Source organism: Anopheles coluzzii, chromosome 2 (genome assembly GCF_943734685.1).
Source record: "Anopheles coluzzii chromosome 2, AcolN3, whole genome shotgun sequence".
Classification (NCBI taxonomy): domain Eukaryota; kingdom Metazoa; phylum Arthropoda; class Insecta; order Diptera; family Culicidae; genus Anopheles; species Anopheles coluzzii.
Window position 1 is genome coordinate 45,180,340 of NC_064670.1, and position 12,404 is coordinate 45,192,743.

At 41.5% G+C, this 12,404-nt stretch overlaps 2 protein-coding genes across 3 annotated transcripts in view; one reads left to right on the forward strand and one right to left on the reverse strand.

The window, feature by feature from the left end:
* The window catches only part of LOC120953846 (maternal protein pumilio), a 147,179-nt gene that overhangs the window by 115,345 nt on the left and 19,430 nt on the right, over positions 1–12,404 (reverse strand). Inside the window, exons 4-8 of one of the 2 annotated variants that reach the window (XM_049607773.1) lie at positions 11,726–11,958; positions 11,509–11,644; positions 11,289–11,413; positions 10,848–11,181; positions 10,667–10,756 (exon numbers count right to left, since the gene is read on the reverse strand). In XM_049607773.1, the coding sequence (XP_049463730.1) occupies positions 10,667–10,756; positions 10,848–11,181; positions 11,289–11,413; positions 11,509–11,644; positions 11,726–11,958 (918 nt within the window). Of the gene's footprint in view, positions 1–10,666; positions 10,757–10,847; positions 11,200–11,288; positions 11,414–11,508; positions 11,645–11,725; positions 11,959–12,404 lie in introns of both variants that reach the window. The other variant, XM_049607772.1, reaches the window with a different exon arrangement.
* The window catches only part of LOC120949101 (uncharacterized), a 252,172-nt gene that overhangs the window by 32,192 nt on the left and 207,576 nt on the right, over positions 1–12,404 (forward strand). The window lies entirely within an intron of this gene.

Here is a 12,404-nt window from a genome sequence, read left to right on the forward strand (position 1 = left end):
GTTTTATTGTTCTAATTTTATTTTCCAATTTCTCCGCACGAACGAACGAATGTGCACTTTTTTCTTTGGATTGCAGTTCTTTTTTTGTTTGCAGGTGCTTTGCTCCATTACCCCTTCGCCGAGGCGTACGGCAGCTGTGTCAGCCATTATCTACAAAAAGTTTTTCAACGTTACAATTCTCTCTCCCATCACACACCGTGATCGAATGGTAAAAATGATTGATTTCGTGTACGGCACATACACAGACACACACAGCCACGCACGCAAGTTATCAAAAGGAAAAACCGATTTATTTCCAAAAAGAATTGAATCCAACGTTTGCCGATGTGTTGTGCAGTGTGGCTGCTTGCGCGGCAAACAATCAAATCAAATATTGCTTTTCTGTCCGACTGGGTGCATTATGGGTGGCCTCTGCCCATTGTTACGCTGCAAATCTACAGCCATCGCATATCTTCTGTTTCGCTAGAGAGCAACCAGACCAATACATGGAAGAAGTCTTATCAGTACCAATACTTCGTGTCCCATCACACATCAATACTCCGAAGTTTATAGAACACAGAGCACTTGTATTTCCTGCTGTCAGGATGATAGAACCACAACCACATGCAAGCGTTAGTTAATAGTTTAGTTGAAGCAACAACCAGTTCAAGTACAGGATAGCCCGAAGCCTTCCCTGGGAGATTTTCCACCAATGTTTTCCAATAACTGACAATCACATCTATTGAAGCCCTTGCTTGTCAGACACACTCTGTAAGCTATAAGGGCTATAAGCGAATCAAATAGGCAACGATTATGGTACCCAATTTCTAGGATGAAATTTTGAAACAAACCCCTTATAACCAAACCATTATTAACCTTTAAAATGAGATTGTTAAATCATTTGTTTTAGAGAAAATACTATCCATCAGAGACTATACAACGCCAACATTACATAGATATTAGGACGTATTCGCATTTGCAAGTTACTAACTAATCAATATCAAGGTCTGTTTCCTCCTCAGCAGGATAATAATTTAACTTCATCGATGTGTGATGCAATGGCAGCTGCTACCTTACATAAAGCTAAGGGAACCCACCAACAACTATCCATGCACTTGAACCGAAGACGATTATGATTATGTAAGGAGCATGATGCATTTATCCTTCGCTGCCTCTTCACTCAGCTGGCATCCTATACTAGCTCCTTCACCTTTGCTGAACGAACAGATGTACCTTCCCTGTTTCGACCATCCATGCTCTCCCATCCGCTCAACGTTTGATGATGATTTCGCAGAAAAGCTCCTAGAATGGTACGTTTCCGTTCAATTTACTAGATGAAAATCGTTTCACTCTCACTGGTGTAGCTCGATTGGCCGGAATGTAGCATTGTGTATATCACGTGTTTTTGTTTTCTGGCAAAAAAGCTATCCATTTCCGTCGATTGTTGGAAGCAATGTGCATTTCGCAAAACACAGGATGTGCAAGCTTGGGGTCGGGTTGCGCTTGAGCTGTAATTAAATCCGAATGACTCGTATAAAATGCTGTTCATTACACTCGATTGCAGCGATTATATTCACCACGAACGGTTCTCGGGTGGGGCCAAGTAGTGTCAGCAGTGGTGGTTGTAGCTCGTACAGCCCGTCAATCGCATCCCTTTTGTTGGGCCTTGCGTACATATGGATGTACGTTATCGTACGTGTATGATGCACATCCGCCATTCTTGTTTCGAGCCAAAATGAGCCACATTCACATTTTAAAGCAGCAGCACTACCTCTCCCAGTCTCTCCAAAGCATTATCATTAATTGTTGCAACATTTTATAGCCCTCTACCACCACCACTACACCACCGTCCGTTTCGACCATTGCTCCACAGACGTGCGCCAAAAGCACACTTGGGAGAACCGGGACTACCTGGACGACGCATTGCAATTATTGCCGGTAATATTAACAAGCGTGCAAATGTGGCGATGGTTGCCAGCCGTCTGGGCCGCGAGATAAAACAGACCCACTTTCACCATCAATCTGCCATAATTGTGCACGTGCCAGCTTACCACCGGTCAGAAATTCGAAATCCTCCAGCCAGCTACCCAATATTCTTCTCTCTCCTGCGATATTCGTCACACTCACACACACACATACACACGAAATAGGAAGAACTCTTGTTTGGCACAACCTGGGAAGCCGGGTTAGCGCAAGGATCGAGGGCACGATTTATTCGGAAATTAATTTGTACAATTTACCTGCCCAACTATTGGGTGCTGGCTATTCCAACGAATCGACCCGGCGCAAACCCCGTGGAAGGTAGAAATTTTACTCAGCGATTACAGAATCTGTATAATCGCACAAAGGCAAAAAGCTACGACTGGATAAGATGTGATCACTTCGTCAACCGTTTTACAAAACACACTTGTGAATTGAAACGCAATTCTCATTAAAACTTCTACCAAGGTTTACAGTAGTTAATAAGTAGCGAATAAGTCGAAGAGCAAAAGCCCTACAATGCTGCATATAAAAAAGCACCTAGTTGAAATTGTCTGTTGAAAAGTCTGTTGGTTGAAAACGTTTCATATCCTTGATAGAATAGTGTCGTCGTCGGTCAAGAAACAACCTAAGAAAAATTTATATTAAGCAGTACTCGTTTGTGTGGACATATTGAAGATGGGTTAGATCAGTATTTCACATTTTAATTATTATTAACCAACAACACTTAATACATATCAATAATCCATTCAAAATATTTTAATAAAATTTTATTGAAAGTTTTTACCAATTTTTGGATAAATATTAATATTTTCGGGGGAATATATTCGGCTGTATTGTATTTGTGTTTATGTCCATATTGTTAATAATGTACATATACATGTACACATATATAACAAAATTTTTGTTTTATTTTTTTTATAAATAACAAAAAATAATTAAACGAAACTAATACGATTTCATATTGGTATGGGTTTTTTGTCTAACCTTTCATGTCAATATTTTAGTTTTTAATATTGACCTCCTCTAACTCCTCTAACGAATGTTACCTCTGCTTATTTATAAATTTTGTAGTTGTACACGTTAAAACACACCATTGTAAAAAAATCGCATAAAAAGAAACAACCTACACGCGCACAGTCATGCTGAAACAACAGTCATGTGGAGATAAAACGCCCAATTGGAATGGTATAGAAGCTTAAAATAGGAAAAAGAAACAGTGATATAAAATCAACCATTCATACATATTCATACGATGCTTCTAACAACCAAGTATACACACACACCCCCATGCACGCATTCCGCCTGGCGAGTGTGTCACTGTTAGACGACAGACGTCATTTATCCATCCATTCGCTGCGTGGAATAGAAAGTCACGATATTGCGCGTGAACTATTCAAACTATCTATAAAACCTATGCTCTGCGCCCACCACCCCGTCGAGTTTTCGACTCATTCGTACGCCAAAAAAAAAAGCAACAGAATGAGCTCACTTGACGTTGACGCAGAACGCAAACACTTCAAGGTATCTCTTCCCACCGGAGCACTTGATTTCATATACACACGTGTCCGTAGTAACGAACTGTACCGCACTCGGGTCGTGAAAATAAAACTTTACCGTCGCACCAGGCACCGGTGTCCTTTCTTAGCCACACATTCTTAGCCACCCAACCCGGCGAATGGTGCATGCATTAACATACATATATGTGGCAATCGATTGGACCACCAGTGTACCCGTGGGGGGGCATGCCGCACACCAGGTACTGTGCTTCATCGTAGGTATGTGCCTTTCTGCCTCCTGATCTGCAATCCTGTGTGCAACCACACATCACATGACCCGTTTATGAGCCATTTAGAAAACGGACACATTGTGCGGGCTGCGTCGTTGATCGATTCTCGCGTTGGTAGCGTCCCGACGATGGAACGTCTGAAATTGACAGTCACTAGGCAGAATGTGTGCCTCCTCGTGTGTGCCGGAATCTAGGGTTTCTCTTCTTCTTCTTTTGTGAGCGAATCACCCCCGCCCAGCCCCGTGTGATGTGGTGGGAAGCAACAAATGCAAACCGGCCCAACACAGAGTAAGGGGCCAAATCATCCTTCTTTTCGGACACACCCGAAGCGAACGAATGTCAATCAATCAATTCGAACAAACGGTTTATTGGTTTTGTTGCACGTATCCATACTGCACTTCTCTTTGTACAGTTTTGCATTTCGTAGACACGTGTAGTTATGGCGACTGAAGCGGATTTCATCCAGATGCAAACGGATTCGAATATTTGAAATGTTTAATGTGTAAACAGAATCCGCTTAGGATTCTCGTTTCAATTTCAATTATTTCCCGATAGACTCGAAGTCCCTTCAGTCGTTATTGCAAGTTTGCTTAAATGCTGACGCAAAAATATCCAAATTATCGGGTTCGCTTTGGAGCTTTAAAACGAAAAAAAAACCGAAATATACGAACTCACATTCAATTTTCAACTTGAAATCATACGATACAACATTTACTTAGAAATATGGCATGACACATTAGATAATGAATTTGAGCTAGTGCAGAAAAGAATCTGATCCCCAAAGGATCCATTAGACGCTGCCGCCTGGTGGAAAGCAAACGCGAAAGCTAATCCGACCCCTAGCGTGCAAATTACTAATTGAGTAACTTGCTTTTTCATGCAAAACTTTCCTGCACACGATAAACTCGGCCACAATGTGCAGCTCTCTTTCGACCATTAACGATCGGAATAGATTTTTCAAAGCGACGACCGGACAACTTGGTATGTACACACACATACGATCTCGTTCCCTCTTCTCTCTTCCAAAATGAAACACTCCACCAGGAAACATCCACAAACACGAATGTCACGCGTCGACAGTGCAACGGTTAGGAACGATGTGTGTGGCCTATTCGTTCTCCCCTCCGCACCAAAGCGGTTCCTCCTCCTCCACCTACGCCAACCCATCACCCAAACGAGGAAAAATGTGTGTTGCATTCAAAATGGCCTTCAACGATGGAGGCGCCTGGTGGCTTTCGTTTGAAGAGTAACCCACATTGCTACCATCGCTGCTACCATTCCTGATGGTTTTGCTCCATTTTGCCGCCCTCGTATCAGGGTATCACTTATACGTATGTGTATCGCAGATAGGGAGAGAGAGAGCGCACGCAAGGAGCTGTGCATGATGCAGCAAACACGACCCAGAAGCGCATATACGGGTGCTGCGATGAAATGTCATTCGGCTAAGGGTGTGGCAGCAAACTGATTGCCGGTACACTATTATGTTGTCCAACTCACCGAGGCGTTAATCACCAAACGCAACCCAAACAACGTTCGGCTTCCCAGTTTTAGCCGACAACATAACCGTCCTGCCGGGACGGTTTTGAAAAACGTTTGCCAGGCAAGCTAGAAGGAAAGCTCACGGCGCGTAACATTGCAGGAGGCGTTGTATAACATATTACAACATTTGCTAATTAATTCATGCACCGGTAGATAGTGAAGTTGGCCGAATCAATTTCTTCCTTCCCCCTTTTCTAAAAGTGTGTTCATGTATGTTGGAAAATGTCATTATCATTGTCGCGCACACACTCTCCGGTAGTCCACGTACCAAAACACACACGAATATGTTGTCACGGATCGATCGAAGTGTCGTAAATATCATCATCATTAACATTCTTCTTCCCCGCATAAAGTGTGGAGTCACAATCGATACGAGTGTAGGTACTCCGTGGTAGACACAAATAAAAAGCTTTTACCGAAACACTTCCATGACTAGAGAGACGCTTTTCTACCCCTTCCTTTGCCCCCCTATATAGCGACAGTACTCCAGTGAATCAACATTGAAAGCACGCAATCGACGATCGATTGCTAAGCGCACCAGAGAATGTACAATATCTCTATTTTATGCACGGGACGGACACGCGGCATTTGATTAATGATACATTTTGCTCAAACCTATTCAAACATGTTAGGGATGGACGGCAGTACCTTTCCTTAAATGACATGCATGCTTTCTCCCGAAATTGACATCAAATTAGTGTTCTCACGTTCAATATTTTAGGCAATAAAATTTGACCACAAAATGAACACCGTTCGTACAGCACCGTTGTAATATGACGAACGAAAATCAACCATAAACACATGTTTAGTTCATTTTTAATAGATTTTCTTAAAACAATATGTACAATAAACTATTCTTTATAAATTACTATACAGCGGTGTACTTCAATTAGCGAAGAATGTGGAGTGTCAATGCCTAAACTATGTATTTTCATTGGCGAAAATATTATATTTCCACTGCATAATATGACAAATTCAATATAAGATACTTTGATCAACTGTGTGAGATTTGAGTTCCATTGTGGTATAACATGAAAACTGAAGTACAGTACTAGGCGTACAGAGCTTGATATCACAACTCTAAATCCACCAGAATGCTATCCTAAACAAACACCATTACAGCATTGTTCCATGGATGTAATGATCCATCACTGGATCCCGCATTATTCTCGACCCGGATCAAGTTCTATTCCACAATCAATCTTACTTGGCTCTTACGGACTCTCGTTGGCACTCGGACTCGTTGGGCTAGATGACTACCTCAAGGCCTTGCCAGTGTCTTTATTCTTATGAATCAATGCCAACTGGTGGCCTTGCCCTATCCCGCCCATCCTTTGGATCCTCCACCAACAGAACAACGTCGTGTGTGTGTCCATGGTTCTTGGGTGGAAAATGGATTGATTGGACCTCATCATCTCGGTTTCCCTTAGCGAAAGGTGCTCTGTTGCTTGTTAGTATCGCCCCGTACAGCGACACCAGGAGGCAACGACTATGCTCTAGCCTTATGACTCATCCATTTAATTCTATTTCCATTTCAAATGAATCGGCCCCGCTCAGGACGTCTTTTGAGCGTGACCACAAACAGTGAAACGATATTATTCCACACTGTATAACCCGAGGAAAACACAGTGTGGGTGTTCCAGCCGATGCATCATGTCCTAGGTGCTTAGTTCACAATTTTGTAAATTCAACAACTGCAAATTCTATTCCGCAACGATAATCCGGAAGTATCCGAAATCAAACATCGTGAGCAGCAAAAATATTTCGAAGTCGTAGATGTTTTTCTCAATGTGAAACACATAAATTACAATATTTCATTATTCTACAACTTTTTCCAACCTGGGATTTTCTCCGTACACAAAACTCGTTGGACGTACATTTACATAATCATTGTAATTGTAAGGGACAAAATTGACTTACTAAGTGCATCTAATCCTGATTGATGCGCAGAACATAGAGATCTTGTTCATTGCAAAGATATTTTCCCTAGTTCTTCCAAAGACAGAAATTACACTATTCAGATCGTCTCGAGCAATCCTAACCCGGGTGACAAAATCAGCAAGCTTCATCGTTCTAGACAACAGATCATCAACGCTGACAGAGCGAGAAACCATGCATATTTGTTTACAGTAGGAGTGATTGATGTTTAAGCTTTGCTCCACATAACAATTGGTACAATCGTCAACAGATAGTAGGGATGCTCCTTCAAATTATCATAATCCGATAGTAGAACGTAACAGTTGACAAATGGGAGCGCTGCTGTTCATGGCACCAAATTGATTGCTACACTAACATCATAGTCCACTGACCGTCACTGCAGTCCCGGGACGTATATGCACCTATCAACGTACACAAGAATTGTATTGTTGGTCCTAAAAATGTCCGACCATCTATAGTACCGTAACGATTTTTGATCTATTGAAAAAAAGGCCCCAAACGCCTTTTAAATGGAGCAGTGTCACCCAGGTTGATACAAAAGCAAGAGTATGTGTGCCAACGGACCGAATAATGCGGACATTGCATCGTTTGCTTCGCTTAAAAATACCTCCCCGATGTAGGTTGCGCAGTAAACGCCGAGGTGCTTTGTTGACCATCTAACTCCCTCACTCTCGTGAGCCGTATTCGGTACACCAGCTTCACCCTTTCACTTGCGGAATCAGCTGACCCGTTGGAAAAATAGCAAATATACAGCCGTATATTAAAAAAAAAACACACACACACAAATCGAGAAGGTTTTCTTTTCACAATGTCCTTTAACCGTTGCAATTGGGGACAAAGCTTTCCACTCTTGCAGTAAAAGCCTGGCCGTTACGCGTGCTAGGTACCGAGCAGTCCACAAAAGTGGACCGTTCAATTCCGGTAATGGAAAAACAACCCCGTTAAACCTTGAACCCTTGTCATGGCTGGAAACATGGCTGGTTGCACGTTCCTTCGAGACTTGGGTCTAAGGCTTGTCTTGAACGTGGCGAGGATAAAAAAGTGGCTGGATAAGAAATTTATTGATTGGCGCAATGTAACCCACGGTCAGGGGAAATCAACGATATTGTCGTGCACATTTCGTCGGTTAAAGCTTGACAAATGTTCCGACAAGTGATACAGTATGGGGTGGCAAGCACAATCATGAGGCACTAATAAGAAGTACACAAGAAAGCTATTCAAAGAACATTCAGGATACATTAAGTGTAACAAATACTTTGAAAACTAAAATTACATACAATACTTGTTTTAGTAACACGCAAAAATAAAATAACATTGCGTTGTCGATGAAATTTGATTTGGGGAAATGGAGAATCTTAAAAATGTTGGTACATTTTATGATAGAAAACAGTGCACATAGTATATTTTTATTTCTACAAATAATAGAACATACTTTGTTTGGTATCTAATATCTTATGTTTATATCTCTATTTTATGAGACTTCTTTTTCTTCTTTGGCACAACAACTTTTGTCGGTAAAGGTCTGCCTGTACCCACTGGTGAAGTGGGCTTGGCTTTATTGTTACCATATCAGGATAGTCACAGTCCTACGCATGGGGGCACGGTCTATTAGGGGCTTGAACCCATGATGGGCATATTGTTATGTCGTACGGGAGGACGACTGTACCACCAGACCTGCCCTATACTGCCTTACCTTTCCCTCAAACTCAGTATATATTTATTTTATAACAATGGGGCCCTTCACGATTCTAGTCAGTTTTTTGTATCGAGTTTGACAGTTGGAGGCTGAAATCATGTGAACACTCCATACAAAACCACACTAAAAAACTAGCCTGCAATTTTCAGTCTAGATTAGTCTAGCCTCAAAGCTAGAATTAGATTCGAGTACCTGGTCGAAAACACGGTGTTGTTTACATTTACCCCAAGATGCATTTAAGAGATCACGTTTTAAAACCAAATTTGAATATCACTTTTAGACAGGACGGGTGAAAACTGTTGTTCAAACAAGCTTTCTTGAGGCTTGACGAATACTCAAAACACTCTTAAAATCTTCATTCAGAAGCAGAAGCGATAAAAATCAGCCTTCTAAATTCATACACCTTGGGATAAGCCCACCTGTATATAATATTCACTTAGACAGCTGCTCGAAAACTACTATACAATGCAAACAGCTGACAATGCTGGAAATGTTCTAGAAAAACAAATGTTACCCTTTTTACAGTCTCAATTGTTGAGTTGAGTTGAGTTTTATAACATGGTTGAGAGTTAACAACGAAGTTTGAGAACAAAAAAAGAAGAATATGTCTCTGGACCGTTCGGCAAGCCAACGCTAAAGCCACCGCAGGCCGTGAAAACACGGAAAAAATAAGTGAAAAATATTTCCGTAGCATTTTTATCCAGCTTTATCTCCAAATGCGAAAAATAAAGAAAAATGGACAAACAGTGTTGTGGGTGATGGGTTACAAACAGACAAAACATTTCAGCATGTTTTTCATTTAAATGTAACCAACAAACCAAATTTAACTTCTACTTCCACATTAGATTATACCTTAATCATCTTTTCTATTAACGTTTATTAGCATTAGCAACGTGCCGATATTGTAAATGTTTTATTGTATCCTTAAAGATTGTTTTTGCTTTCGATTATTTGTGCAATTTAAGCCGAGAAGCGATAATGTTAAATAATTGTATTGAAAAAATATCCGATTGTTTTAAATTGGTATTAACCCAATACAATAATAATAAACTATTCTGAAATATATTAAATGACTAGGATCAGCGTTGGTAATGTTATACAATTAATTTAGTTACTAAACCCTCGATCCAATAAAATAACCACCATTAAATAAGATATTTTGACCGAAACTCGCAAAATGTAACATACACGGAGATTGAAGATAAACGTTCTGTGCACGGTTCGCCCAAAGTGTAGATCTTAAGGACAACCTGGACATTTAAATTCAGCATTTAAGTATGCGACACTAAAATATCTTTTCAAATCTGTTGCCGTTTCATTTTGAATTATAAATGCTCCTTGTCGACGATGGCGCCATCTGTGTGTCAGAATACACAAACAGACATAGGGTGCACGCATGCGCATTTTTTGTAGAGCTTTTCTAGTGATTCTTAGCATATGGTCCTTGTTTTGAAAATAAATCGTGCACCGTCAGACTTTCTTACGAGTTTAAGGGTTCTTTGCTATACAATAACCAAATGCTAATTTAGATACAAATTTCAGCCAGTCATACTAGCATTCAAATTTGTATTCGCTCTATTCATTATTACAAACGGCACCTAGGAGTGTGCCAATATCGTTTGTATCACGCATCAAAAAAAAAATAAATAAATCAGATGTAGGGTAGGGTTTGATCGTACATTATGTTTCTTTCTTACATTATTCAAACCTCATTGAACAAACAAAACCCACAATCAGAAACTTACCTGTAGCTCGAAGTTATGCGGTTGCTGCAGCAGATTTGCCGGCGAATCTATTTGACTCGGTCCTTGTCCGTGCTGATTAACCATAGGGCTCTAAAAGGATAAAAAAGCACCCATCGAAATATTCAATCATTCCGTCCTCAACAATCAACAAACGCAGATGAGTGATGCATTAGTACTTTACCTGTGCAATCTGCGGTATGCCCCCAACGCCGTTCATCACATGACTCTGCATTTGGTTCAGCTGGTTCAACTGGTTCAACTGATTCATCGGATTCATCTGACCGAGCTGACCCATTTGACCCATCTGATTTATCATCTGCGGATGATAGGATCCGAGAGCGGCGGCTGCTGCCTGCTGCGTGACGTCGTTGCCGCCGGGTGCTGCAGAACCGAGCATATTGTGCAGCGACGGATGCTGCGGAAACCCGGATCCGTGTACGCCCGTTGGGTCCAGCATGTTCGGTCGTGGCAGCTGCTCTTCGGCCGGCGACGGCTGGCGCGAGCCCGGCGTACGGCTTTGGAACGAAAGGTGACTATCGAGGATTATGGTTCGTTGAGCTAATCGTGCGCAGGCTTTAAACAACAACAAGCGCTGTTTACAGATCTCGTGAGATATACTTACTTGAAACCCTTATCGTCATCAATGCCATTGACCATTACAACACCATTTGTACCGGGCACCACCTCCTCTTTCTTTACGCCATTCGTTTCAAAGGGCGAATTTGCTTTGTCCTTATCATCAGAAGCCTATAACAAAAGGAAAGCAACATTAATCAGTCCAGCAACTTTGCCGGCAGCCCAGTGATGCCATTTACGATTCCGTTTACGAGCAGGAGTCTCACCTTGTCTCCATCATCAAACTTCAATCCCTTGAAGCGCGAGTCCAAGCTAGCCAATGGACTTTCCTTGTTTGTCGGGGAACCGCCCAGTACATATTCTACCATCTTTACACCTAGTCCTCCGGTCGAGTCTCGTGGGCTGAAACGTAGAACAGTTTTCGATTAGAAAGTGTTCACAAAATACATGTGCTATGTCGCAGAGTTCAGTATAACTGCTTACCTTAGAATTCCCGTTGAACCAGTCGGATTGGATTCCGCTCCGTGTTGGAAAATACGTCGCGGTGCCGCCAAAATCGCATCGCCCTGAGATGACCAGGTTGAATCGCGCCATACCGGATGGTCAGTGGTGCCGTGCAATTGCAGTGGTGGAAGAGGGCCAGTGGCAGCGGCTGCTACCTTGACGTCATTGGATCCTCCTTTCTCCCACAATTTCTTGGCAGTTGAAGTGTTAATCTACAACAAGATAAAAATAAATTAAAAAAAAAAAACAATTAGACAAACAAGTAGATTTCAAGACCGAACAACAAGTCATTAAAACAAGGAAGCAATAGTACACTACGAAGTGTTTACGTTACAAGTAGAGCACCATCATTCAATGTAATGCTTAAATAATCCCGATAATCAATTGGTATTCCAATTATTCATATGTTCGATAATTTTGCTTACAAGAAAAAAAAAAACAAAACGTTACAGCACACAGTCAGCAGCATATGAAATGTGAAAGAAATCCACATCCATGAGCCGCGTCGTGTGTTCACCTTTGCGCAAAATCAGTTTATTACCCGCTCTACGCAAAGCTTCCATTTCTTTACTCTGTCTGTGTCTCAGCTGTCTGCAACAATATTCTATGAAACCACACAGCCAAACCTGCCATTTTTGTGTTTTTCTTTATTTGGTTC